Source organism: Rhinopithecus roxellana, chromosome 16 (assembly GCF_007565055.1).
Source record: "Rhinopithecus roxellana isolate Shanxi Qingling chromosome 16, ASM756505v1, whole genome shotgun sequence".
Lineage (NCBI taxonomy): Eukaryota > Metazoa > Chordata > Mammalia > Primates > Cercopithecidae > Rhinopithecus > Rhinopithecus roxellana.
This window is the reverse complement of record NC_044564.1, coordinates 85,811,286-85,834,743: the sequence shown is the minus strand read 5'-3', so window position 1 is coordinate 85,834,743 and position 23,458 is coordinate 85,811,286. Positions and strand designations below refer to the sequence as shown.

The window sequence follows — 23,458 nt, the reverse complement described above, 5'->3', positions numbered from 1 at the left end:
GTGATGGTCTTTGACTCATGAGCTTTAATTTGCTGTGGGCATCTGTTGCTTTGGAGCAGCTCGGCGCTGATTTCTACTTCTGAAAAGTGCCCTGACTTGCTTTGAATAATTAACTCTTCTCATTGGATGCCAGTCTAGGAAGACTCATATCTGGGCCCCTTGTAGGCCAAGGTCAGGCATGTGCCTTAGCTTGAAAATGAGACACCCTCCCTGGGATTTGAAACGTGAGTGAGAGGTGCAGCACCAGGGCTGGTGTCTGGGCCAGACCGGCCATGTTGCGAGACCACTGCCGTGCCTCCTGCTTCCTGGTCCTCTAGTCCTGCCCATTCCTAGCCAGGGTCCTGCATTTCCCATCAATGCAGTAACTCCTTTCACTTAACTGAGCTGGGGTCAGTTTTACTCTTGCTTTTCAGCAAAGAGGGTGGAGATGTGTAACCGTCACCTGAACAGCGGCACTCCCTCACCACCTGGACAGAGGCGCTCATTCTGCATCAGGGCAGGTGAAAACGCTTTGCGTTGATGCACTCCTGGGGCTGGGGCTGGGGCTGGGACTCCCAGGCCCCGGGAATATTGTTTCCACAATTTTATTAACCTGGAAAATGTGTTCCTTTGTTCTGATTGTGTGGTCACCAGCAACCGCTGATTTTTAATATGGGCTCTCATACACTCTGTTACCGCTGATCAGAAACCAGATCCTTGTCACAAGAAACAACAGCTCCCATTTGTGAATGAGCGCCTTGACACTGAGCTTTATCCCACAATGGAGAGTTGGTTAAGAGGAGGTGGTCTCTCTGTGCCTGAACAATATGTGTGTTCTGACAAAATCAAATCACCAGTCCTGCAGACCCACAGATCTCACAGGCTGTTTGACCCACCAGGGAATGCTGCTTCCATGAGCTGCTGGCCGCTGTCCATGGCATTTCTAACTGTGACAACTGCCACAAGCTGCCTCTGCTGGATGTCAAGTAGGCACTAAGCTTTGTGCACTGGGTCTTTGCTCAAACGTCCTTTTTAGGAGGGTGATGTGATCCTAAAGAGTTTCAGGCTAATACACAGAGATCTGGAAAGATGCTGTGGTTCATCTCTTCCTTCTGTCATGTTGACAAGCTCTGGCGCCCACCCATGTCCAAACTGGGCCCTGCTGTCATGACTGAGGGCAGAAAACAGAGGATCTGTCTGTGCCTGGGAATCCTTGAGTTGGGTGCCTGAGTCAAAACACCTCCCATCACCTTTAGAACTGCTCAGAATGTTCTTGGAGATATTTTGCTTGTACTCAAGAGCAGTTATCTTGGAAATACAGTGTGGTAGAGTAATTAAAGCACAGACTGCTGGAGCGTGACTCCTGATACCAGTCACTAGTTTGACCGTGCGCAAGTTACTCTCTCTCTCTACACCTCACTTTCCCCATCTGAAAATGGGAAAACAGCGGGACATAATCTCATAGAGCCACTGTGACATTTAAATGCATTAACAGATGTAAATTTCATAGGGCAGGCACTTTACATTCCTACCGCTTACGGAGAATTATCTAACTCTTAGCGGTTATTCTACAACAACTTTAGAAAGGGTGTTTTCTTGTCTGAGGGTAATATTTGTAAGTCACAGAATTTCTCAGGGTTTGCCAGCTTCTTTGAACATAGGGCATTAGCAAACTGTGATGGGTCTTGGTCTATTGGGCGTATAGACAAAAGATTCTATTTGAAAAGCTTCTGGGTTTCCATACTGTAAACTCTGTTTTGTGAGTTAACTCCATGTCATTTTGAAATTTTGCCAACTCCTCTCTCCACACATGTGCACTAACATGTGACTCCACAAGGGCCGGCATGTGTGTTTGATCAATGCTCCATCTCCGCTGTCTGGAATGGTGCTTTGGGACACAGTAGATGCTCAATAAACATCTGTAAATCAAAAATTTAAATACCCACCTTTGGTCTAAGTGAACACAACAGGTTTTGAGGTGTTCTTTGGTCAACACTATCTGAGTTTTCACAAGACCTCAGTATACTTGGCAAAGCACTTCACAAGTGATACACAAGGCATCCAGCATTTAAAAGTGAAACGCACAGAGCATTCTACTAGATGCTGCTGCTCTAACGAACCCAAGCTTCTGCTGGAAATTTGCACAATTGTGATTCTTAAACCACGGAGTTCTCATAAGCCAAAGAGACTGAGTGAATTTTTGGAAAATGAGCTCCTTAAGGACAGGGCCTGAGTTGACGCAACTGGCTCTGCAGGACACTCCTACCCCCGAGTGCCCTCACTGTGAGAGAAGCCCTTCATGGTGTCTGATGATGGTGTTGGCTCCCCAAACTAGGCTCTCAGGCCCCCTGGTCCCCAAAACAAGTATTAGGAATAACCAGGACATTATCGCAGAGAACTGGCATTAAGGCACAGAGGTGTATGGAGTCCCCAGGCACAGGTGATGCCATAATCTGTACCTACCGGGTCAAGCATGAAGAGGTCCACACCTTGCCCTGTGGAGAGAGCCACCAGGGTTGCACTACCGTACAGTGCATAACCTGCAGCCACAATATTGCGGCCACACTGCAAGGCGTCCTTTTCAGAAGGCTCATCCTCTGAGGTCTGCGGAAGAGAGGAGACAAATGCCATGTGTTATTGTTGTCTCCAGAGAGAACCCTTTGCCAGGGGCCTGGGCTTCAGTCTCCTCAAACCACTGAAGGAAGCGCAGTTCTTAGAATTTTAAGCTGCTACGGGTCGGGTGTGGTGGCTCCCAGCATTTTGGGAGGCCAAGACGGGTGGATCACGAGGTCAAGAGATCGAGACCATCCTGGCTAACACAGTGAAACCCTGTCTCCACTAAAAATACAAAAAATAGCCGGGGATGGTGGTGAGTGCCTGTAGTCCCAGCTACTCAGGAGGCTGAGGCAGGAGAATGGAATGCACCCGTGAGGCGGAGCTTGCAGTGAGCCGAGATCGCACCACTGCACTCCAGCCTGGGCAACAGAGCAAGACTCCATTTCAAAAAAAAAAAAAAGATTTTTAAGCTGCTGCAAATCTATCCAGAGGAAACAAGCGGCCATGTTGCCAACAGTTCTAGTTGAGCCATGGCAAAGGCCATTCTTGAACTTCTTCCTTCCTGTTTCCCAAACGTATGTGTCTGTAGCCTGCCAGGAAAAGCACTCCCAGATGCTAAAACCATAGCCCCTCTTCGTCATAAGCCATGTTCCCAAGCCACGATACTCACAACTCAGATCACTGAGCTGAGCGGGCAGCATCTCACTCTGCGCACTCAACAGCCCTTTGGAGCAGACAGCACCATCACCTCCATGGCTCAGAGGGAGAACTCTGAGAGCAAAACCACCTGAGATGAACAATCTACTGCAGCTGGAGAGGCTGCACAACTCGCCCAGCCGCAGGAAGCCCTGATTCTGGCTTTCTCTCTGACTCTGCGGTTGCTCCTTCTCATTTGCTTCTCTTCCCCGCAGCACCTCTTCCTCTGATTCCTTAAATGCTGGTGCTCCTTCTTGTCCTTCTCTAGCCCTTGGTGCATCCAACCGGTGCAAAGTGATTCTTCCTCACCCCCTTATCCAAAACGGGGACTCTCAGCTGCTACATTTGTATTGAGTTACCCCACCTCCCACGACACACACACACACACACATGCACATGCACACACGCACACACACACGCACACACACACATATGCACACATATTTGATGGGGTCAAGGATAGATTCATAGATTTGTGATTCAAACTGGCCCAATGTGAGTCTCTCTTCCAGAAACCTAGAGTTGGAATACAGCATTGTGGTGATGTGTGTAGAAGCCTTGTAAACCTGAATGTTCTTGCCCCAGTGTTCTGACCTCATGGTCTGGTCTTCCAGTGCTTGATGCCATGAGCACTCAGAGCTGCTTCTTTGAAGCTCCCAACACATTTTCATTCATGGGCCTAGTGTCTGACTTCCCAGCTAGACTATGAGCGACCTGGTGGCAAGTACTAGCTCCATCTTGTTCATGTCTGTTTTCCCATCACCTAGCACAGTCTGGTCCGTGGATACTGAATTCAGTTCACACACACAGCACACATGTGAGTTTACACACACACACATATATAGTCCGTGGATACTGAATTCAGTTCACACACACACAGCACACATGTGAGTTTACACACACACACATATATAGTCCGTGGATACTGAATTCAGTTCACACACACACAGCACACATGTGAGTTTACACACACACACATATATAGTCCATGGATACTGAATTCAGTTCACACACACACAGCACACATGTGAGTTTACACACACACACATATATAGTCCGTGGATACTGAATTCAGTTCACACACACACAGCACACATGTGAGTTTACACACACACACATATACATGCATACGTGGTGGTTTTCAGCCTAAGAACCCTATACACATTTTTTAGATTTATACTATTCCATTTTTTGAGTGATTGTAAATAGCACATATTTTAAAATGTAATTATAATTATGAATTAGTTTATTGCTAATATATAGAAATCCAGTTGATTTTGTATCTTGATCTTGTATCCTGTGACCTCGCTAAACTCACTAGTTCTAGGAAGTGTTTTGGTTTTCTGTTTGTAGGTTCCTTGGGATTTTCTTTCTTTTTTTTTTTTTTTTTTTTTGAGATGGAGTCTCACTCTGTCTCCCAGGCTAGAATGCAGTGGCACAATCTCGGCTCACTGCACGCTCCGCCTCCCAGGTTCATGCCATTCTCCTGCCTCAGCCTCCCCAGTAGCTGGGACCACAGGTGCCCACCAGCGCTCCTGGCTAATTTTTTTGTATTTTTAGTAGAGACGGGGGTTTCACCCTGTTGGCCAGTCTGGTCTTGATCTCCTGACCTCGTGATCCGCCCGTCTTGGGCTCCCAAAGTGCTGGGATTACAGGTGTGAGCCACCGCGCCTGGCCTTAACTTCTATTTTTTATGAGTCAGGTAAAAACTTTTATATGTTTATTTTGACCATTTTTATTTTGTAAGTTGTCTATTTCATGTCTTGCTTATTTTTCTATATCAGGATATTCATCTTCTTGTTTAATAGTTCTTTATACATAAAAGATATTAATGTCTTGTATATGTCAAAAATATTTTCCTCAGTTGTCATTGTCTTCTTATTTTATTTATGGTGCCCGTTTTTGCAGTGCACTTTTAGAATTAAAATTATTCATGACATTCCATACGCTTTTGTCTCTTGTCTTTATGTTTATACTGAATTTCTCCTACATCAAGACAGGATGACATGAATATTCTTGTCTTTTCTTTCTGGTTTTATTCCCTACCTCTCCAGCAAACTCATCAACTCATCTGTAATTTATTTCTATGCATGGAAAAAAATAGAATGGTTCCATTTTTGTATTTGTCTAACACGGTCCTGAGATTTCAAAAACCTAGCTTATGTCAGCAATCTTCATGGCCATGACACCTTTCTCAGTAAATTTTATAATAGTTTGCAAATGATTTCATGCTGCCTTTTTATTTTTTTCTACACCAATAAATATCTAAGTCCATCAGACAGGTGGTGCTTCCTACCACTACTATTTGGTAAAATTAATGAAAATTGCAAGAGCTCCATGTATTTGGTGGTAGAAATTATGAAATGTGGACTTTTTTCCTTGGAGGTATAAAGCATATCGCAGGCATGCAAATCTTCATGGCACATCTTGATAAATTTTTACAAATATATAATATACACTTATGTGTATTTATAGAATAGTTTACATAACATCCACATCCATTTATATAACATTTCCAGCAACCTAGTGGACTCTATGCCTAGTGAAGCCAGGCCTAGTAATCTCTCCCAGTCACTATCACCTCCTGCCAACGGTAACCTCTATTCTCACCTTCATCACCAAGTCTTACTTCATCTGGTTTGGAACATTATGGAAATGAAATGACACTGCATGTGCTCTTTTGTGTGGCTTATGATTTTCAAGTTTATTTCTTTGCAATTTTACCTGTGTTGTTACACACAGCAGTAGTTTGTTCTTTTTCATTGCTATGTCGTTTTCTGCTGCATGACTATATCACAATTTATTTATCTGTTCTTTTTTTTTTTTTTTTTTTGAGACGGAGTCTGCACTGTTGCCCAGGCTGGAGTGCAGTGGCGGGATCTCGGCTGACTGCAAGCTGCGCTATTTCTCCATTCTCATGTTGATAAGCATTTGGATTTTTCCAGTTTGGAGCTGTTATGACTAATTTCTCCGACTTCGGGCAGACACAGCATTCCTTTCCTCTGTGTGGGTCCCGGGAGTGAAACTGCTTGGCCACAGTGTGTAAATATCTGCTTAGCATTAGTAGGTGCTTTATCAAATGTTTTCCAAAGTGGTCATACTATTTGATAGTCCCACCAACGAGGTCTAAGAGTTCCAGTTTCTTTGCCAACACTTGGTATGCTCAGTCTTTTTAGATTTAGCCACTCTGGAAGAGGAGAATGGTGTCTCACTGTGGTTTTAATTTCCATCTTCCTAATGTAACTGGGCAGCTTAACTTCATAATATATTTTAAAACATTTTTCCCTTCTCTTGGGTTTCAAGATATAACCTTGAAGCAAATGGCAGAAGCCTTTTCTCTTAGCTTTAAAATAGCTCCCTTTCTCACCATATATACTCCCTGCACATTTAGCTAGCTGCATGCTAGTATCTATTATGTGCCTTCTTAGAAGTTCCAAGAGGTAATCTTGAGACAGACAGACCAAACATGGAGACCTAGCTGCAAAATTCCAGAGATTACTTCAATGTGGCTAATTAACAACTCAGCCATTGTTGAGACGATGTCAGCCTGAGGTCCAGGTGGACTGGCACCAAAGATAATCACAAAAACAAGACACAGAGATATGGCACTCAGCACAATTCCTGCATGCCCTCCTTAGTCAAGTTTTCCTCTTTTAAACCCCTCCCTTCCCCTGAAATAGTCAAAGTGGTTGCTTTGATGGGAATCTGCCACTTCTCCTTTACTGGTTGTGGTTAATAAAGTCACTTTCTTTCTAACCGGCCTCACTCTTGTTAGCTGGACTCTGCAGGCAGCAAGCATGTGGACCTGCATTCAGTTACAATTTTAGTGGCCCATACAGTGTGCTCCGGGGGCCCAAGCCCACGGTCTGGTTTCTACTGGGCAGGGCCTAGGGCTGCCTGTGGGCTCCGGCTGCTTGTGGCTGCCTGACCCCTTGGCTGGAACGCTAGGGAGTCTCCGGCAGCTGCCGAGATGCTTCTGTCTTGGGGATCCTCTCTTTCTCTTCCTGCTGCAGTGCCTGCTGCCTCCAATGTCTCACTGGTGCAATGAAAGTGACTTTAGAGAAGTGACAAACTTTGGAATTTGGGAACTTTGAAAGTTTGGAACTTGGTGAGTTAGTCGGAGTGCATTTGACCACCGTCTGCCTCTTTTTGGGTGTCACTGGGGCTCTGCTCTATTTAGACTTGGCCGCTAGTGACACCATTTGAGCATTTTATGCATTTGTATTTGTGGCAGCCTTGGGGCCTTGCTGGGTTCGGGCTGTTCCAGGGCAGGGGTGGGGAGGGCATTGGAAACTGAGGTGAGGGATTTGGAGCTCTACTCAGCCCTCCCTCCCCCAACTTCTTCCAAGTCATCCTCCTGATCATCTTGGAGCCACCTACAGCCTTATTCCTCTTGGCCAAAAGCACCCATAGCTCCCTCCGGCTGGAAACAGTTCACCTTGACTGGTGACTTGCAAAGGTGGGAAGGGTTCATCCCACACCATGCAGGTCTGGGGTGCTGAGGCTCTCCCTGACAGGAGATAAACCTGGGTACTGACTCCATGACTGGCAGTGGCTGGAAGGCTCACAGCCTCCCTCTTTCCTTTCTCTTTCCTCTTCCTTCCTGTAAAACGTGACCTTTCTCCTCTACATCTCTCTCTTTTCTTTTTCTCATTTCCTGTCCAATCCAGGGGTTCGCCTTGAAGGAGAAAAACAGTTTCCGACATCATGGCCTCTGATTTTGTCATCTTCTTTGGGACTGGTTACATATTCTGGCCCATTTTGTGCACATTTTAAACTGATGGGCAAATTACAACAGGTTCAAATAGTTAACCTTCACTGTGGAGTTTAGCAGAATCTTCTTTAGCTCCCTCCCTTCCTCTCTTTTCGGCCTGCTTTAAATCTGCTGTTACGAAGCTGCTGGTGCTGAGACAAGACTCATTGTTTATGGTCTAAATCGAATGTAAACATTGAAAACTCATTTGAAACTGAACAGAAAAAAAGGATAAAAGATTTAAAAAGAAAAAAACCAAACTGCCGTAGAGACTGCTTTCCCCAAAATGTCAGCTGCCAGCTTTCCTTGGATTACCTACCAGGGCAAACAAAGTTAGCCGTGTGAACAGCTTCCAATTTTGTCAGAAAAACAACGTGGAGCCAGCCGTCTTTCATAGGTCAGTGAGTTTGTGATGCTCTCTCATGACTAGAGTTCTCAGATAAAAGCTCTTAGATCTTTGTTTGTATATGGATGTATACATGTTTAGATATGTAATGTACATTTTATAGTTATGTTCTGTGTTGCGTCTAGCATGCTACCAAACTGGCTTATAACTAATGAGTACACATACATTAAGTTCAAATGCTTTCCAAGTTCGCATGAATCTTTGATAAATGAAACTGGCTTCAAAATTATTTGTAAAATAAAAACAAAAATGCCTTCAGAGTCATCAGCATACATTTGTATCTAAGCAAATGAATTTTATATTTGCCTCTGTTAAAAGTTTGAAGTGTCAGGGTTTGGCACAAAGATTGCAAGACTATAACCCAACCAAACACAGAGCAATCTTTGTGTAATGTTTTTGACAAATAAGAATAAGTTAGGATTGTTAGTTCAATGAAAGCAACCGAATCCTCCAGTTATTGGCAAAATGCCCGTGGATTTACTTTGAGGTTCTTACTTAGGTGTTCACCTAATGTTCTGACTTTAAAAATGGTTAACAGGGAAATAACTTTAAATAATGACTAACTTTGTATAACACCCGTTTTCAAAAAGAATCTAGATAAACTTAAAGATAAAAAAAGTAAATACACATAAATGAAATATACGTAAATATGTGTTTGTAAGTGGATTTTTTTCTATAATTTAAAATCTTAAAATTACTTTAAATTAAATAATAAATGCTTATTGAATGGGCATTTCCAATTTTTAAAGAATTATAATAAATTTATGGGACTAATTTACAATAAAATATAGGAAAACATGGTTCTAAAATTGTGAAATGACTTCATCTATAAAATGCTAACATCTGACAAACAGTTCAGGACTTCTTGCTTACTAAATTTCCACTAAAATTTAAAGTTAGTAGAAATAATAATTCTAATGACTATATAATTCTGTAAATTGTATCCTTTTTTAAAAATAATTTTATAGGCCGTGCGCGGTGGCTTACACCTGTAATCCCAGCACTTTGGGAGGCCGAGGCGGGCGGATCACGAGGTCAGGAGATCGAGACCATCCTGGCTAACACGGTGAAATGTCATCTCTACTAAGAATATAAAAAAAAATTATCCGGGCGCGGTGGCGGCGCCTGTAGTCCCAGCTACTGGGGAGGCTGAGGCAGGAGAATGGCGTGAACGGGAGGCAGAGCTTGCAGTGAGCCGAGATGGCGCCCTGCACTCCAGCCTGGGCAACAGAGTGAGACTCTGTCTCCAAAAAAAAAAAAAACTTCTCAGAATAATATCTCGGAAGTTTGGCTTTGCTGTGTCTTGCTGCTTTCAGCTTTTTCTCCCCTTGAGAAGGCCTGAGAGGATAACTCTCATTCAGCTTTTTCCTCAACTCTTGTGAACTTTTTCCTCCAATTTTATTATTATGGCCTGGCACTAAAATGTTTTATCTTAAAGGTCTAGAAAAGCAATGTTTTCCTACATTATTACCTGATTCTGTACTTTCCTTGATATGTCTAAATTTGTCAACATAATTAGAAAGCTTCTCATGCGGTTGCTAAGAATTATGTATTTCCCTGATACACTCCAGGTTTCCCTGATACACTCCAGGTTGCCCTGATACACTCCAGGTTTACACTCCAGGTTTCCCTGATGATACACTCCAGGTTGCCCTGATGATACACTCCAGGTTTCCCTGATACACTCCAGGTTTGACTTCCAGGTTATCCAAATAGGCTTCCCCTGAGGAGAAGCAGCTACACTGCAGGTTCTTCTTTTCCTGTCTGGTAATTGGCTTAAGAAATAACACTTTACATTTTATCAAAATAATTCCTATGTTTTCTTTATTAGGGTTTAATTGCTTAGAAAAGCTGAGATCTGAAAGGATTAAGGTTTGTGCATCCATATAACCTTCTGTATTGCCTTTTATTTGTTTGTTTGTTTGTTTGTTTGAGACTGAGTCTTGCTCTGTTGCCCAGGCTGCAGTGCAGTGGTGCGATCTCAGCTCACTGCAACCTCCGCCTTCTAGGTTCAAGTGATTCTCATGCCTCAGCCTCCCAAGTAGCTGGTCCAACATGCCCAGCTAATTTTTGTATTTTTAGCAGAGACAGTGTTTAGCCATGTTGGCCAGGCTGGTCTTGAACTCCTGGCCTCAAATGATCCACCAGCCTCAGGCTCCCGAAGTGATGGGATTACAGGTGAGAGCCACCACGCCTAGCCTGGATTGCCTCTTAAATCTTTCGATTATCACTCCGGTTAAATGAGCAACTATTGTTTAACAGTGACCTACAGTTCTGTTTTAATCAATTGTTTTGAGCCCTTTTGACGTCTTTGACATTTTCAAAATTGAATCCTAAATTCAGTTTCTGACTTTCTGCTGGGGTTTACCAAACCTGTAACAATTAATCACCACGAGGTTTTAAAATCATTTTACAGGTTCTAGTCAAGTCAAAGTCTCTAGTACCACGACCTCCACTCCCTAAAAAAGGCCCTTATTATTAACTAATCCTTGTGCAGTTAAGTTACAGGGCTTTGACTCCAGGTTGCATATTCCATCTAAAGAAGGCATCGACTCCTGCCAGTATTGATACCAAACTCAAGCCAACCAAAGCGTTGTCTCTGGATCCAGGCAAAGGTGACAATCAAAGTCACCTGCTTTAATGAGACACAAAGACAGCCTTGCAGTCAAAACCAGTAAGATTAATTTATTAATTTTGCCTCTGTCTAAAGTAATATGATTTATTTGGTGCCTTAATACCAAATAATTAAAATGCTTAACTACTTATAACCTCCTTTCCTGCCATTCTCAGAACTAGGCTGGGCTTATGATGCTTTAAAACATCACTAATTCTTTATATTTTGTTTTACCTCCAGAACTGAAACTATTCAATCCCCCCAGGCCTAAGGACTATCGTGGAAGAAGTGAGCATCTGAGATAGTAAGGGCCGGTCTCATGGGATCAAATTAATTCAGAGCCTCCAAATCCAGGACGGACACACAGAGGCTTCAACAGCTGAACAAAATGCTTGCGTTTTGTGCAGGTAAGTGCTACTAGCCAAGCTCACAGTAGCTCAATGTATAGATTTGTAGATAAGTCAATTTTGGAACTTTGCCTTTTGGCTTTGGGTTTTTGGCTTTCACATTGCTTAAAAGGGGTTTTAAGGTTAATGAGTGCCTGTCCACCTCCACTCCCACCTGGCCTGGAACATTTAACTGGCTTTCACTGTCTTAACTCTAAGTCCCTGGGCCATCGAGGAACATGATGGACCCAGGGAAGGTAACCACACCACCCCAGCATCTATATGGGACAAAATAAAAGCTTGGCCATCAATACTGCCCCTGGAATACCTTGACAAAAAAGAGAGAATATCAACTAAAATAAAATCCTAAGCCTCTCACCAGACGGAATGGACCTGCCTCTTGGCTGAAGGAAATCCCCAGATAAACTGAAAAACTACTTCGGGCCGCGGCAGGAAGCAGGCTCAGACATGCCTCCCTATACCTTCCCCCACTTTTTGGAATTAGGCACAACTGAAAACCCTAAGATTGACAAAATAGATTCTTTGTCACCGTAAAATACCCAATTAGAAATGGGACCTAAGGCCACGCCAGGCAAGGGTTAGTCACTCACTCCTGCACTTGAAGAGGAAGCTGTGTCCTAACTGCCATAGGTTTTTCTTTTTCTCCAGCAGCCAAACAAGCGCTGGCCTTCAGATCAGCTGACTAACTCGCCCCCAGCCTCTTGTTCCACCAGCCGAAACTGCAGCTTTAGTTAGACAAGAGATTAATTTCAGTAGCTCTCCTGATAAAAGACCACCAACCACGGGCTAGGTCTGGCCGGTCTACAGAAAGCACACACCGTGTGCCTTTATGTCCTAGAAAGAGCTTTGATAGGGCCTAAATGGAATACATTTGCATGTTAAGTCTCCACCCCAAAATAAACATGGGTCATACATGCGTATTTATTCAATACATACATGTCAGGACCATCTTCATAGATACTCATAGCTCCTCCTATAATCTGTTAAATGTGTGTGTGTGTGTGTGTGTGTGTGTGTGTGTGTGTGTGTGTGTAATTTGTTTGTTTTGAGAGGGAGTCTTGCTCTATTGCCCAGGCTGGAGTGCAGTGGTGCAATCTCAGCTCACTATAACTTCTACCTCCAGGTTCAAGCAATTATCATATCTCAGCCAAGTAGCTGGGACCATAGTTACATGCCACTGCTCCCTGCACATTTTTTTTTTTTTTTTTTTTTTTTTTTTTGAGACACAGTCTCACCATTGTTGCCCAGGCTGGAGTGCAATGGCGCGATCTCAGCTCACTGCAATCTCTGGCCCCCGGGTTCAAGCAATTCTCCTGTCTCAGCCTCCTGAGTAGCAGGGATTACAGGTGCCCGCCACTGTGCTCAGCTAATTTTAGGTATTTTTAGTAGAGATGGGGTTTCACCATTTTGGCTAGGCTGGTCTCAACTCCTGACCTCAGGTGATCCGCCCACCTCGGCCTCCCAAAATGCTGTGATTACAGGCGTGAGCCACCATGCCCAGCCTGTTAAATATGTATATTTTGCCAACCTGTTGTCACGCCCCACAGGAACCCCAGATGTAATTGACAGTGGGGACCATGATGTATAATTAAAACTAAATGCTGTACATACTTCCTGAATAACTCCCAAACATATCCTCAGCTCCACAAGACACAGGAAGGCAAACTGGTATTTTGTCTTAATCCCACAATGTCTTTAAATCATATGACTTTAGATATCCTAACTACAGCCCAAGGCAACACTTGTGCATGAATTAAGGCTGAGAATTAGATATCTACCAGATTATTCTCACAATACAACCCAAACTATACAGGCCTTAAATACTCATATTTCTGCCATAGATTCCCCCTCTCAAGACTCTGTAACAGCACGGGTTAGTCAACGTCCTAATACATAGAAGACTCTCATACACCATATCACTGGCACGCTGCTTACTGTTCTCTTTGGTTGCTACGGATGGTTTGTTTGTTTGCTTGTTTGTTTGAGAGAGAGTCTTGCTCTGTCACCCAGGCTGGAGTGTAGTGGTATGATCTCAGCTTACTGCAACCTGCACCTCCTGGGTTCAAGCAATTCTTCTGCCTCAGCCTCCTGAGTAGCTGGAATTACAGGTGTGCACCATCACCCTGGCTAATTTTTGTATTTTTAGTAGAGACGGGGTTTCACCATGTTTCCCAGACTGGTCTCCACCTCCTGGCCTCAAGTGATCCACCTGCCTTGGCCTCCCAAAGTTCTGGGATTACAGGCGTGAGCCACCGCACCTGGCAAGGTTGCTATGGATTTTATTGCTGTTGTACATTTTATATGGAATGAAGGACAAGTTTTCAGAATTGAAAATCTCTGTGTGATCTGTGAACACCCAGCATTACATAGCAACGAAGACGTCGCAGGTGTACTCAGGGTTCAGATTTCAAATAGGGAGATCACCGCGGACCATCCAGGTTAGATTAGTTCAATCTAATCCAATGAGTGTTAGCAGAAAACTCTGTGACTGGGGACAGGAGAGATGAGGCAAGAGGGGGAGAGGATGTCAGAGATTCAGAATGCCACCTGGAACCTAATGCCACGTCTGACATTTGTGTTGCACCCAGACTTTCAAAACAAGATCCCAGCTGTCCTTCTGTGTTACCCTCCCAGGAATGCCAGAAAGTAGGCAGGGGGAGAACTGCCATTCCAGTTCTTCTAATGGGAGCCCCAGGCAGAGAGAAGTTGGTGGTTTGCTACAGTGGCTTTTCTCATTGGTGAGAAGACAGAGGGTAGGACTCCAAACACACAGCTCTCAGCCCAGGAATCTTCCAGAGACTGCCACAGGAAGGAGGTGCGAAATGTCAGCCTGTCTACTCACCTTTCTGTAGATGGCAAAGATGGTTCCGATGGAGGCCAGGCAGTCAATATTGGAAGATCCATCCAGTGGGTCAAAGCAGACCACGTATTTCCCCTAAATCAGAGAAGGAAGCACCAACTGGTCAGCACATGTTCCCATTAGCACAATTGCCCTGTGTCAGGGCTGTGCGTGGCAGAGTACACCACATCGAAAAGAGATGGAGAGCCACGGCATATCCTTATCAAAAAGCACCATGACTTACGGAGGGCAGGTGCCGGCTTATACACAAATACTCCTCTGGATTTTCTATCCATCTCTCCTGTCTGATTCAAAGACCAGAAGATAAAGTGGGTGCAGTCTTGAGAGACCCATGTCCCCCACAGCCACCCAACTCTGCTGTCACAGGCAGCTCCAGCCATCGAGAGAAGTCCCCAGGTCCTTTTTATAGTCCCCTGTGTGCAAGGTCCTGAGAGACCCGTAGTGAAGGGGACCAGAGCCCCCAGGTCAATTAAACACGGGTAATGCGACGCCCAGTGAAATGAGGGTCATTTCTCCCTCCACTCAATTTAGTTCTCCCTGACTTTCCAGTGAGTATTGGCCTAGCTTCATTTGAGCTTTGTTTCTGTTTTTTTTTTTTTTTCTTGCTCAGCCAGAGGAGAAAAGTTAGATAATCTCTAAACTTGGAAATTCCCCAACATCTGTATAATAATCCAGTTTTCAAAAAATAATCCAGTTTAGCCCACTCATTCATGCATGCATGCGTTCAGCAGACACACGTTGAGCTTCCAGCACATGCTGGGAACTGTGGGAACTGTTCAAGGCCTGGGGTTTGTTTCCGGCGGGGGCAGTGATCCCGAGAGCAGGGCTGGATTTCCTGGCACTGACATTCCAGTAGGAGATCAGACAGAAAACACACAGGGCAGCACACACGCAAGCCGACTGTGGCACGTGCCCTAAGGAAAACCCACGCAGGCTGGGGCTGCTGGAGAGCCATGAGGGGGTCACATTTGATGACAGGCCTGACTAGAATTAAGAGATGAAGGAACACACAGAGACCTAGAGAGCAAAATTGTTTTTTTGTTTTTGTTTTGTCTTGTTTTTTGACAGAGTCTCACTCTGTTGCCCAGGATGGAGTGCAGTGGTGTGGTCACAGCTCGCTGCAGCCTAGAGATCCTGGGCTCAAGCAATCCTCCCACCTCAGCCTTCCGAGTGGCTGGGACTACAGGTGCACACCACCATGCCGAGTTAAATTTTTGTCTTTTGTATCTTTATTTATGTTGCCTAGGTTAGTCTCAAACTCCTGAGCTCAAGCAATCCTCCCACCTCAGCCTCCCAAAGCCCTGGGATTGCAGGTGTGAGCCACTGTGCCCATCCTAGAGACGAGAATTTTTGGCAGAGAGATCAGCAGGTTTGGAGTATTCAAGAGCTGGCATGGGCCCGGCGTGGCGGCTCACGCCTGTAATCCCAACAGCTTGGGAGCCTGAGGCGGGTGGATCACCTGAGGTCAGGAGTTCGAGACCAGCCTGGCCAACATGGCAAAACCCCGTCTCTACTAAAAATACAAAAATTAGCTGGCCGTGGTGGCGCATGCCTGTAATCCCAGCTACTCAGGAGGCTGAGGCGGGAGAATTGCTTGAACCCGGGAGGCAGAGGTTACAGTGAGCTGAGAGCGCATCATCGAACTCCAGCCTGTCCAGCCGGGCAATAGAGCAAGACTCCGTCTCAAACAAATAAGTAAATAAAGGAACTGGCCTGAAGACCTATGTGGCTCAGGCCAGTCGGAGAAGACAATGGTAGATTAGACTGGAGAGAGAAACAAGAGTCATATCAACTGAAACTGAAAGTTGGAAGTAATAGGTGTGATGTAGCTTAAATTACGTGAGATGAGGGTGAAAGTGCCTTGTGCAGTACCTGGCATAGAGCAGAGGTTAAATAAATTTGGCTTTACTTTATCTTCTTTTCCATTCCTCCAGCTAATCACAAAGAAATGGCCTCTTGTCTGTTGACTGTATTGCAGCTGAACATTGATTGAACCTTTTAGCCATCAGCAAAACTCTCTGAATAACTAGCTGTGTGTGAACCCACAGTGAATGCAGACCCTGCCCAGCCGTGCCTGCGTTCACCGGCTTCACATCCTACGAGGCAGGAGCGCAGGAGGCTGGTGGTTTTGTTTCCAGACCAGTCTAACAGCTTGTCAGGTACGAAGAAATCTGCTGAAACCAACCCCTCACAAAGTGCGGGCTGCGGGTGGGGTGGAGATGAGAAGGCCGGGGGAGCGAGAGGCTGGATAGCACAGCTCTTCCCTGGACTCCACAAGGTTAAGCCCCCAAAAATGTGGCACTTGTCACTGATTAAGTGAACAGCCACAAACGAGCGTCCACTGAGGCGGTTCCTACATCACTCGGAACTAGTTCCTGAACGAATCACTGTCCTACTGTGGAGTGTTCTTTCACTAGACGGCACAAGACTTCCAACTAGAGAAGTATGCAATCGTTTGTTTCCAGAAAACAAATGTCAAGAAATAGAGGAAAATCCCGGGAATTAAAGAAAAGCAAAGCAGCTTATTTCTGGCTCAGTATCATCATCTACTGGCCAGTGCGGACACCGCAGCCCCAGGACGCACCCTCTTCTCCCTGGCGGTGATGATGGCGTCCTTATTCTCCTCTGAGACCAGGACGCAGGTGCTGTAGGAGGATTGCAGCATGTTGATCACCAGGGCATTGGATAGCACGTCCAGTTTCTTCACCTCATCTCCCGTCACGTTCACGCTTCCTGCGATTCCATACCTGAGGAGACAAAAGGCTAAATGAAGTCACTGGGGGTCTTAACTCCAGCAAAGAGCCGGGGACGCTAGAACGCCAGCAGTGCACTCCCCTCTTGTTCTGTGTCTCTGGAGTCTCCAAGTCACACGTGCAGAAGAAGGCGATGATGCCTCGCAGCCTTGCCTCCCTTACACCTTGGAGTCGTTGTCATGTTTTCTTAGCCTCCCAGTGAGATGACCCAGGATTCAGTCTCACTAAAACACAAATCCATGCTCAGCACAGGGAGATGGAGCAGATGGGGGGTTCATCAAATCAGTCCCATCGCCATAACTGAGGGCTCCAAAAGTAAAGAGCCGTAGTCTCCAGCCCTGGAATTTCTTTCTTTCTTTCTTTTATTTTATGTATTTATTTGATGTTTTTATTTTATTTTATTTTATTTTATTTTATTTTATTTTATTTTATTTTATTTTATTTTATTTTTGAGAAGGAGTCTTGCTCTGTCGCCCAGGCTGGAGTGGAACGGCACGAACTCTGCTCACCGCAAGCTCCGCCTCCCGGGTTCACACCATTCTCCTGCTTCAGCCTCCCGAGTAGCTGGGACTACAGATGCCACCACCACGCCTGGCTAATTTTTTTCTGTATTTTTAGTAGAGACGGGGTTTCACTGTGTTAGCCAGGATGGTCTTGATCTCCTGACCCCGTAATCTGCCCGCCTCGGCCTCCCAAAGTGCTGGGATTACAGACGTGAGCCACCGCTCCTGGCCAACCCCTGGAATTTCAAGCCTTTGTGGATTATCCTCACACAGCGCCCTGCTGGGACGAATTAAAATTGCCCTGTGGTAGCCTGGTGTTACTTGAACTGAGAAGGAAATGTGGGGGCAGACTTATTTCATTTTTTTCTTCACTGCCATCCCAAGCAATATAAGAGTACTATTATGAGAATTCTATGCTGGTCAGGGACGGGGCCTCACGCCTGTAATCCCAGCGCTGTGGGAGGCCGAGGCATGTAGGTCACTTGAGCCCAGGAGTTCAAGACCAGTTTGGGCAACACAGTGGGACCCTGTCTTTACAAAAAAATACAAAATGTAGCTGGATGTGGTGGCACACACCTGTAGTCCCCGCTACTTGGGAGGCTGAGATGAAAGGATCACCTAAGCCGGGGGAGGTGGAGGTTGCAGTGAGCTGTGATCATGCCACGCACTCCAGCCTGGGCGATGGAGTGAGAACCTCAAAAAAAAATTCTATCTAGAGGCTTTGGGTTTTAGAGTATTCATATGCAAAGTTCTCCCCACTTCCACCCTTGCCCCTTCAGGGGATTCTCAACACAGCAGCAGGAGGGGTCCTCCTAAAGTGCCCTCCAGTCTCACCCAAAGGCAAAATCCAAGTCCCCAAGCGGCTGTCAGGCACCACCGTGGAATCTCTGTGCCCAGGTTGGCATGGCTGCCTGTCTCGCTCGTCCTCACAGGGCCTGCCCCAGCCTCTGAAACCTCCAAGGCATACACCTGCGTTGTGACTGCCCACTGGCCTTGCTGCCCCACCTGGGACAGTCCTCCTCGAGAGCCCTGCGGCGGCCACCCCAGCCAAGCTTTGGCTCCAGGCTCATGTCTCAGTGGTGCCTTCTCTGCCCATCTATCTAGAGCAGCATCCCCGGTCCCCAACGTCCTACTCGATGCATTTTCTCCTCTGCCCTGACCACCATCTAGCTCCTGTTTACTGTCTGTGAGCTCCACAGTGGCAGGATTTTTTCTTCCACTTTGAGGGAAGCCGTATCCTTCATGTGTCCACCCTGCACCACTGCAGCGAGGCTCAGCCACCCTGCCGCCTTCTCACGTTCCAGCAGCCACAGATGTCCCTGGGCCAGCACCCAGCGAGGGGCTCTGGTCCTTCTCGCCTTCACTAATGGCGTTCCCACCACAGCAGTGCTCTCTGCCCAGCTTTCTTCCGGCTATTCCTCCTTTTCCTTTCTGGGACACCTCCCTGGTCCTCTCAGGTGTGCCCCACACACCAGACACACCTCATCATCCCTCCTCAGTGCTCACCACACTCACGGACCAGCTTCCTGCTGCATGAACTGCTTGCAGAGGGCAGGATCCGTCCTTCTGTCTGTTTCTGCAGTGCCAGACACACAGCACATGCTCCATGTCTGTTCACTGAGTGATGAGGAAAGGATGGCAAGAAAGGGATTTCCCTTCCCTCCTGTTGTGAATGTCATTTATTTGTGGAAGGAAATCTCAGGTGGTTCTAACAAGCAGCCAGGGTTGAGAACCACTGATCTACCCTAAGCCGGGAACAAACTCATTTCCCACCCTCTCCCCTGAACGGCACCCCCACTTCACCCCGCAACACCAACCCCCACCCACGGCACATCATTTGGTGTCTGAGGAACCATGATGTGAGCAGTCAGCTGCCTTGGAAAACACTCCTAGCAGCCTCACCCCAAAGACTGTGCCTCCTGGTCAGGACAAAAGCAAGCAAACAATAGCAGCAACAAAACTAGGTTGAATCTGCGTTTCAGGGGACCACAAACACAGGCCCTTGTTCGACACAGAATCTGGATGCACCTGCCGCTGCAGAATGAACAGCCGGCCCAGGCCTGCGGTGGGCACAGCTGAGAAACAGGCTCCATCCTGTGCTTTGCAAATCCCCCCTCATCCGTCTAACCCCACCCCTCAGCCGACCCCCTGCATCCTCCCTCCAGGTGCTGGGCAGCACCCATCCTCCTAGAAAGAATGGAAACTCACCAGGAGATGGGAGTTCCTGGCAATAGCTTCACCTGAGATGATGGGTGAAAGGGGCTCTCTAGCCTGTAGGACAGTATCTTGCAGAGTTCTGACTGGCACTAAAGCTCACTGCCAGTCTCTAAAGAAATGCTCCCCCATGGCCATGAGAAAGTCAAGGAGAGGCTCTGGACGGGTATTCCAGCCTCTCTTGTTCCTACCATGAGGAGAAGAGGAAAGAGAAGGGGAAAAGGAGACGCTCATAACTTTTAAATTGCATTCACGGAGCCTGTGCTAGAAATGTCTCCCCAGAACGAGCCAGGGGCTTGCAGTCCCCTGCCTGGGTGGTGGTGGGGGCGTGAGACAGGCCACATACAGCCTGGCTGCTGCAGGATGGAAGACCACCCTTTGCCTCCCTGAGAAGCAATGCCAGGGTCTTTTTAAAAAATAACCCAAGTATCTTCTTAGAACGAAATAATTTCTAGCCACTGGGCTTCCCCTGCTGCCTCCCTGGGTGTCTGCTACACAGGGGCCAGGGAAGGATGCTGTCTAAGTTGGCAGAATATGGGGTCCCGGCTGGGATATGGGGCCCCTGCTGGCCCCAGGACCCTGCCTCAGCCGCCCAGAGGCTTCCATGAGCTGCGCCTGCCACCCAGTGGTCATTGACGGCTCAGGCACAGGCAAATCTAGTGTGAGCTTGGAATGACGGTGGTGACAGGCACTGTGCATGTATTAGGGGGCTGGCACAGTTGAAGTCGTCATCACAGGCACTTGCTAACTCTGCGACAACCCTCAGAGTTAGGGGTGCTAGTATCCTCTGCATTTCACAAAGGGAGTCTGAGGTCCTAGGGAGAGTAAATCACTGCCCATTATCACACGGTGGGAAATGCCAAGTTAATAAGCACCTCGATTATCCAGTTCCTAGGACCACTTTGTCTCCTTGCTCAGCTGCCATAAAGTCAGTTTTGCAGCAGATAAGCAAGACCCCTACCACAGGCAGCCACTGCGTAGCCAGGAGCCCTGCACAGAGGAGGAGCCCGATTCGTGTGGGTGAATCGCCCTGAGATGGGCTCAGGCAGCTGGGCTGAGGATAGCAGGGTCCACACAGGGAGAGGCAAAGTCCCTGTCTACCATCCGTCGGCAAGGCTCTCACCCACAGGAGCAGGACAGGGTGCCGCTGCCCTCACATTCTGGACGGCGCCTCAATGCAGAGCGTGGCTGTCACTGCCAAATGGGGTAAAAACAGAGCTGAAGCAGCACACACCGGAAAAACGCAAGGATGATGTATTTTTATTGGAGATAGGGTTTCACCATGTTTGCCAGGATGGTCTCGATCTCTTGACCTCATGATCCACCCGCTTCGGCCTCCCGAAGTGCCAGGATTACAGTCATGAGCCACCGCGCCCGACCGCTGGGTTCTTTTTATCAGACTTAAACTGGACACTGGGCTGTGACCATCAGCAGTGTAATGTGAGCTTGGCCTCATCCGTGCTTGGATAAAGCATCAAAGCGAACCCTGTGGAAGAACCCTCTGCGCTCCCCTCCCAGGACCGGCGCCTCCCAGCTTCCTGCACACCAAGCGGAGTAAAGCATCAAAGCGAACCCTGTGGAAGAACCCTCTGCACTCGCCTCCCAGGACCAGCGCCTCCCAGCTTCCTGCACACCAAGCGGAGGTGAAGATCAAGAGTCACAGAGAAGAAACAAAACACGTAGCCAGCAAAACACTCCTTTAGGTGATGAGAGAGCAGGTGCAGGAAGGGGCTCTACCAAGCTTCCCGTGTCGTGAATAATTTCCAGCTCCTAACATTAAGCAAAGCTTATTACAAGAAAACGCTCACGTCTGCGAAAGACATAAAGAGATGTTTCAGGTCATCCCTCTACTTCTTTGTGCCAGTGAGGCTCTCTCTGTGCAAATACAAGTCATGATAACACGATACATACTTTAATGCAACAAGCCACTGCACTTGGTATCATTATGATAACTGGAAAAATTATACGTATATTTCTTCACAGCATGTTTTTGCTCCTTTCTCAAAACAAGTCAAAGGCCCGTGATCAAAGCACACATGCTAGGACCTGGAAATGCAGCTCCCGTCTAGGGCACACAGGCCAATAAGCTTCGGACCCAGTTTCCCGCCTCCCACACCCCTGCCTGGGCCTGAGGTGCTCTGGGCCCCATGCCTGCTCCCCCGGACTCACAGGTGGGCCAGGCCGGCCTTGCGCACGGCCGAGGAGATGGCTTTGATGGCCGTCAGCATGGAGTTCAGCAGCTGGGTGAGCTCCCCGGTCCCTTTGGCCTGACGCCCCTTTTCCATAACGTAGCGGGTCAGGGTGAGCATGTCGGTTTCGAAGGGGCTTCTGTCCGTCATTGTGGCTGGAATGCTTCAAATCCTTTTCGGCCGGCAGGAAACCTTGCTTACCTCTGAGGGCTGCGGCTCCGCAGTGTGGAAGCCGATAAGAAATCTGTGCTGGTCCTGCCAGGACCTCTAAGGAACAGCGCCCAAAACACATGACTCAGACAACTGCTGGGGCCCTCAAGGAACTCCCTCTGGCCTCGGGGACTGTGGCAGCTGCCAGGGAGCCGCAGCAGTCTGTAAATAGCCTAGAAACATGGAGCTGCTTCTCCTGCCGAGCACCCCCTTTCAGGATACCAAGAAGCCGCCATTCAGGCACAGGTGGGAGGTGAGAAACCCCGTTGGTAAGAAAATGACGCATAAAGCCCTCTTATTCCAGGCTCCAAAGGATTATTCACATATGGTGACTGCAGAGCCTGGCTCTCCAGGGCGGAGGTGGCAGATTGGCAGGTTCCTTATCTGGGACATAGGTCACATAGTAACGTAATGGCAACCCCAGAATCCCTTTAGCCAGGGCTTGGAGTAAGTTTGGAAAGAATGCTTTTTATTTCCAATAAGCGTGTATGACCGGTGGATATCCACAGAGATCCAGATCTGGAAGAAAACTATTATATTCCTAGCACAGTTCCTGGCACCAGTGTTATTTTGTCAATATCTCTGGATGTCCACTTTTGTAACAAAAATTGCTTATTATAAAGGAAACACTAAAGAAGTGGATAAAGAAAAACCTCCTCACCACCAGCCCATCCTCCCACCCCACTCTCCAGAAATCGCTGCTCCTAGGGCTGGTGGCGGTCTGAGCAGCCAGTAGGCACTGGCCGGGTGCGTATGGTGGTGGAGGCACTTTCTTTAGGGCCGGCCAGGCCTGGCTCTGAGTCCCAAGCTGGCTGTCTGTTGGTTGCATGATTTGGGAAAGTTATTAAACCCCTTGGAACCTCAGTTGTCTCACTCTTAAATGAGTGAGACAGGAAGCATCCACCTTACAGAGTGGCTGCAATGAGATGTGCCTGGTATAGTAGGTGCTCAGTACTTTGTTACCTATTATCGCCCTTCCAGCCTTTCAACGTGCACACAACTATTGTGCAATCGTACATAATCTCATTTCACAAAACAGTAGTACATGCGCATTTCTCTGAAGGTTTCTCCCCCTGACATGTCAATTAGAATGTGTTCAGCTGCAGGTAATAGAGCACCTGGAGCAATTTACACGTGGGGCTTTATTTCCTCACAGGCCACGAGTGCACTAGGAGGTGGCAGCTGCCATTCATTCATTCGGCTGTTCGTGGTTCCGCTGGGGCCCCCTCTGTCTCGTCTCTGTCATCCTTGGTCTGCTGGATTGTGCCCCTTGCTTGGCATCCTGTGGGCACAAAATGTCACTGCCGTTCTGAACACC

The 23,458-nt window shown here is 47.1% G+C and overlaps 1 protein-coding gene across 1 annotated transcript in view; it reads right to left on the bottom strand.

Annotated features, from left to right (window-relative positions):
- The window catches only part of FBP2 (fructose-bisphosphatase 2), a 38,090-nt gene extending 15,888 nt beyond the window's left edge, over positions 1-22,202 (bottom strand). Inside the window, exons 1-4 of the mRNA XM_010371999.2 lie at positions 21,911-22,202; positions 16,856-17,018; positions 14,254-14,346; positions 2,443-2,583 (exon numbers count right to left, since the gene is read on the bottom strand). Of these exons, the coding sequence (XP_010370301.1) occupies positions 2,443-2,583; positions 14,254-14,346; positions 16,856-17,018; positions 21,911-22,080 (567 nt within the window). The 5' untranslated portion in view covers positions 22,081-22,202. The remainder of the gene's footprint in view (positions 1-2,442; positions 2,584-14,253; positions 14,347-16,855; positions 17,019-21,910) is intronic.
- Positions 22,203-23,458: the final 1,256 nt, after the last annotated feature.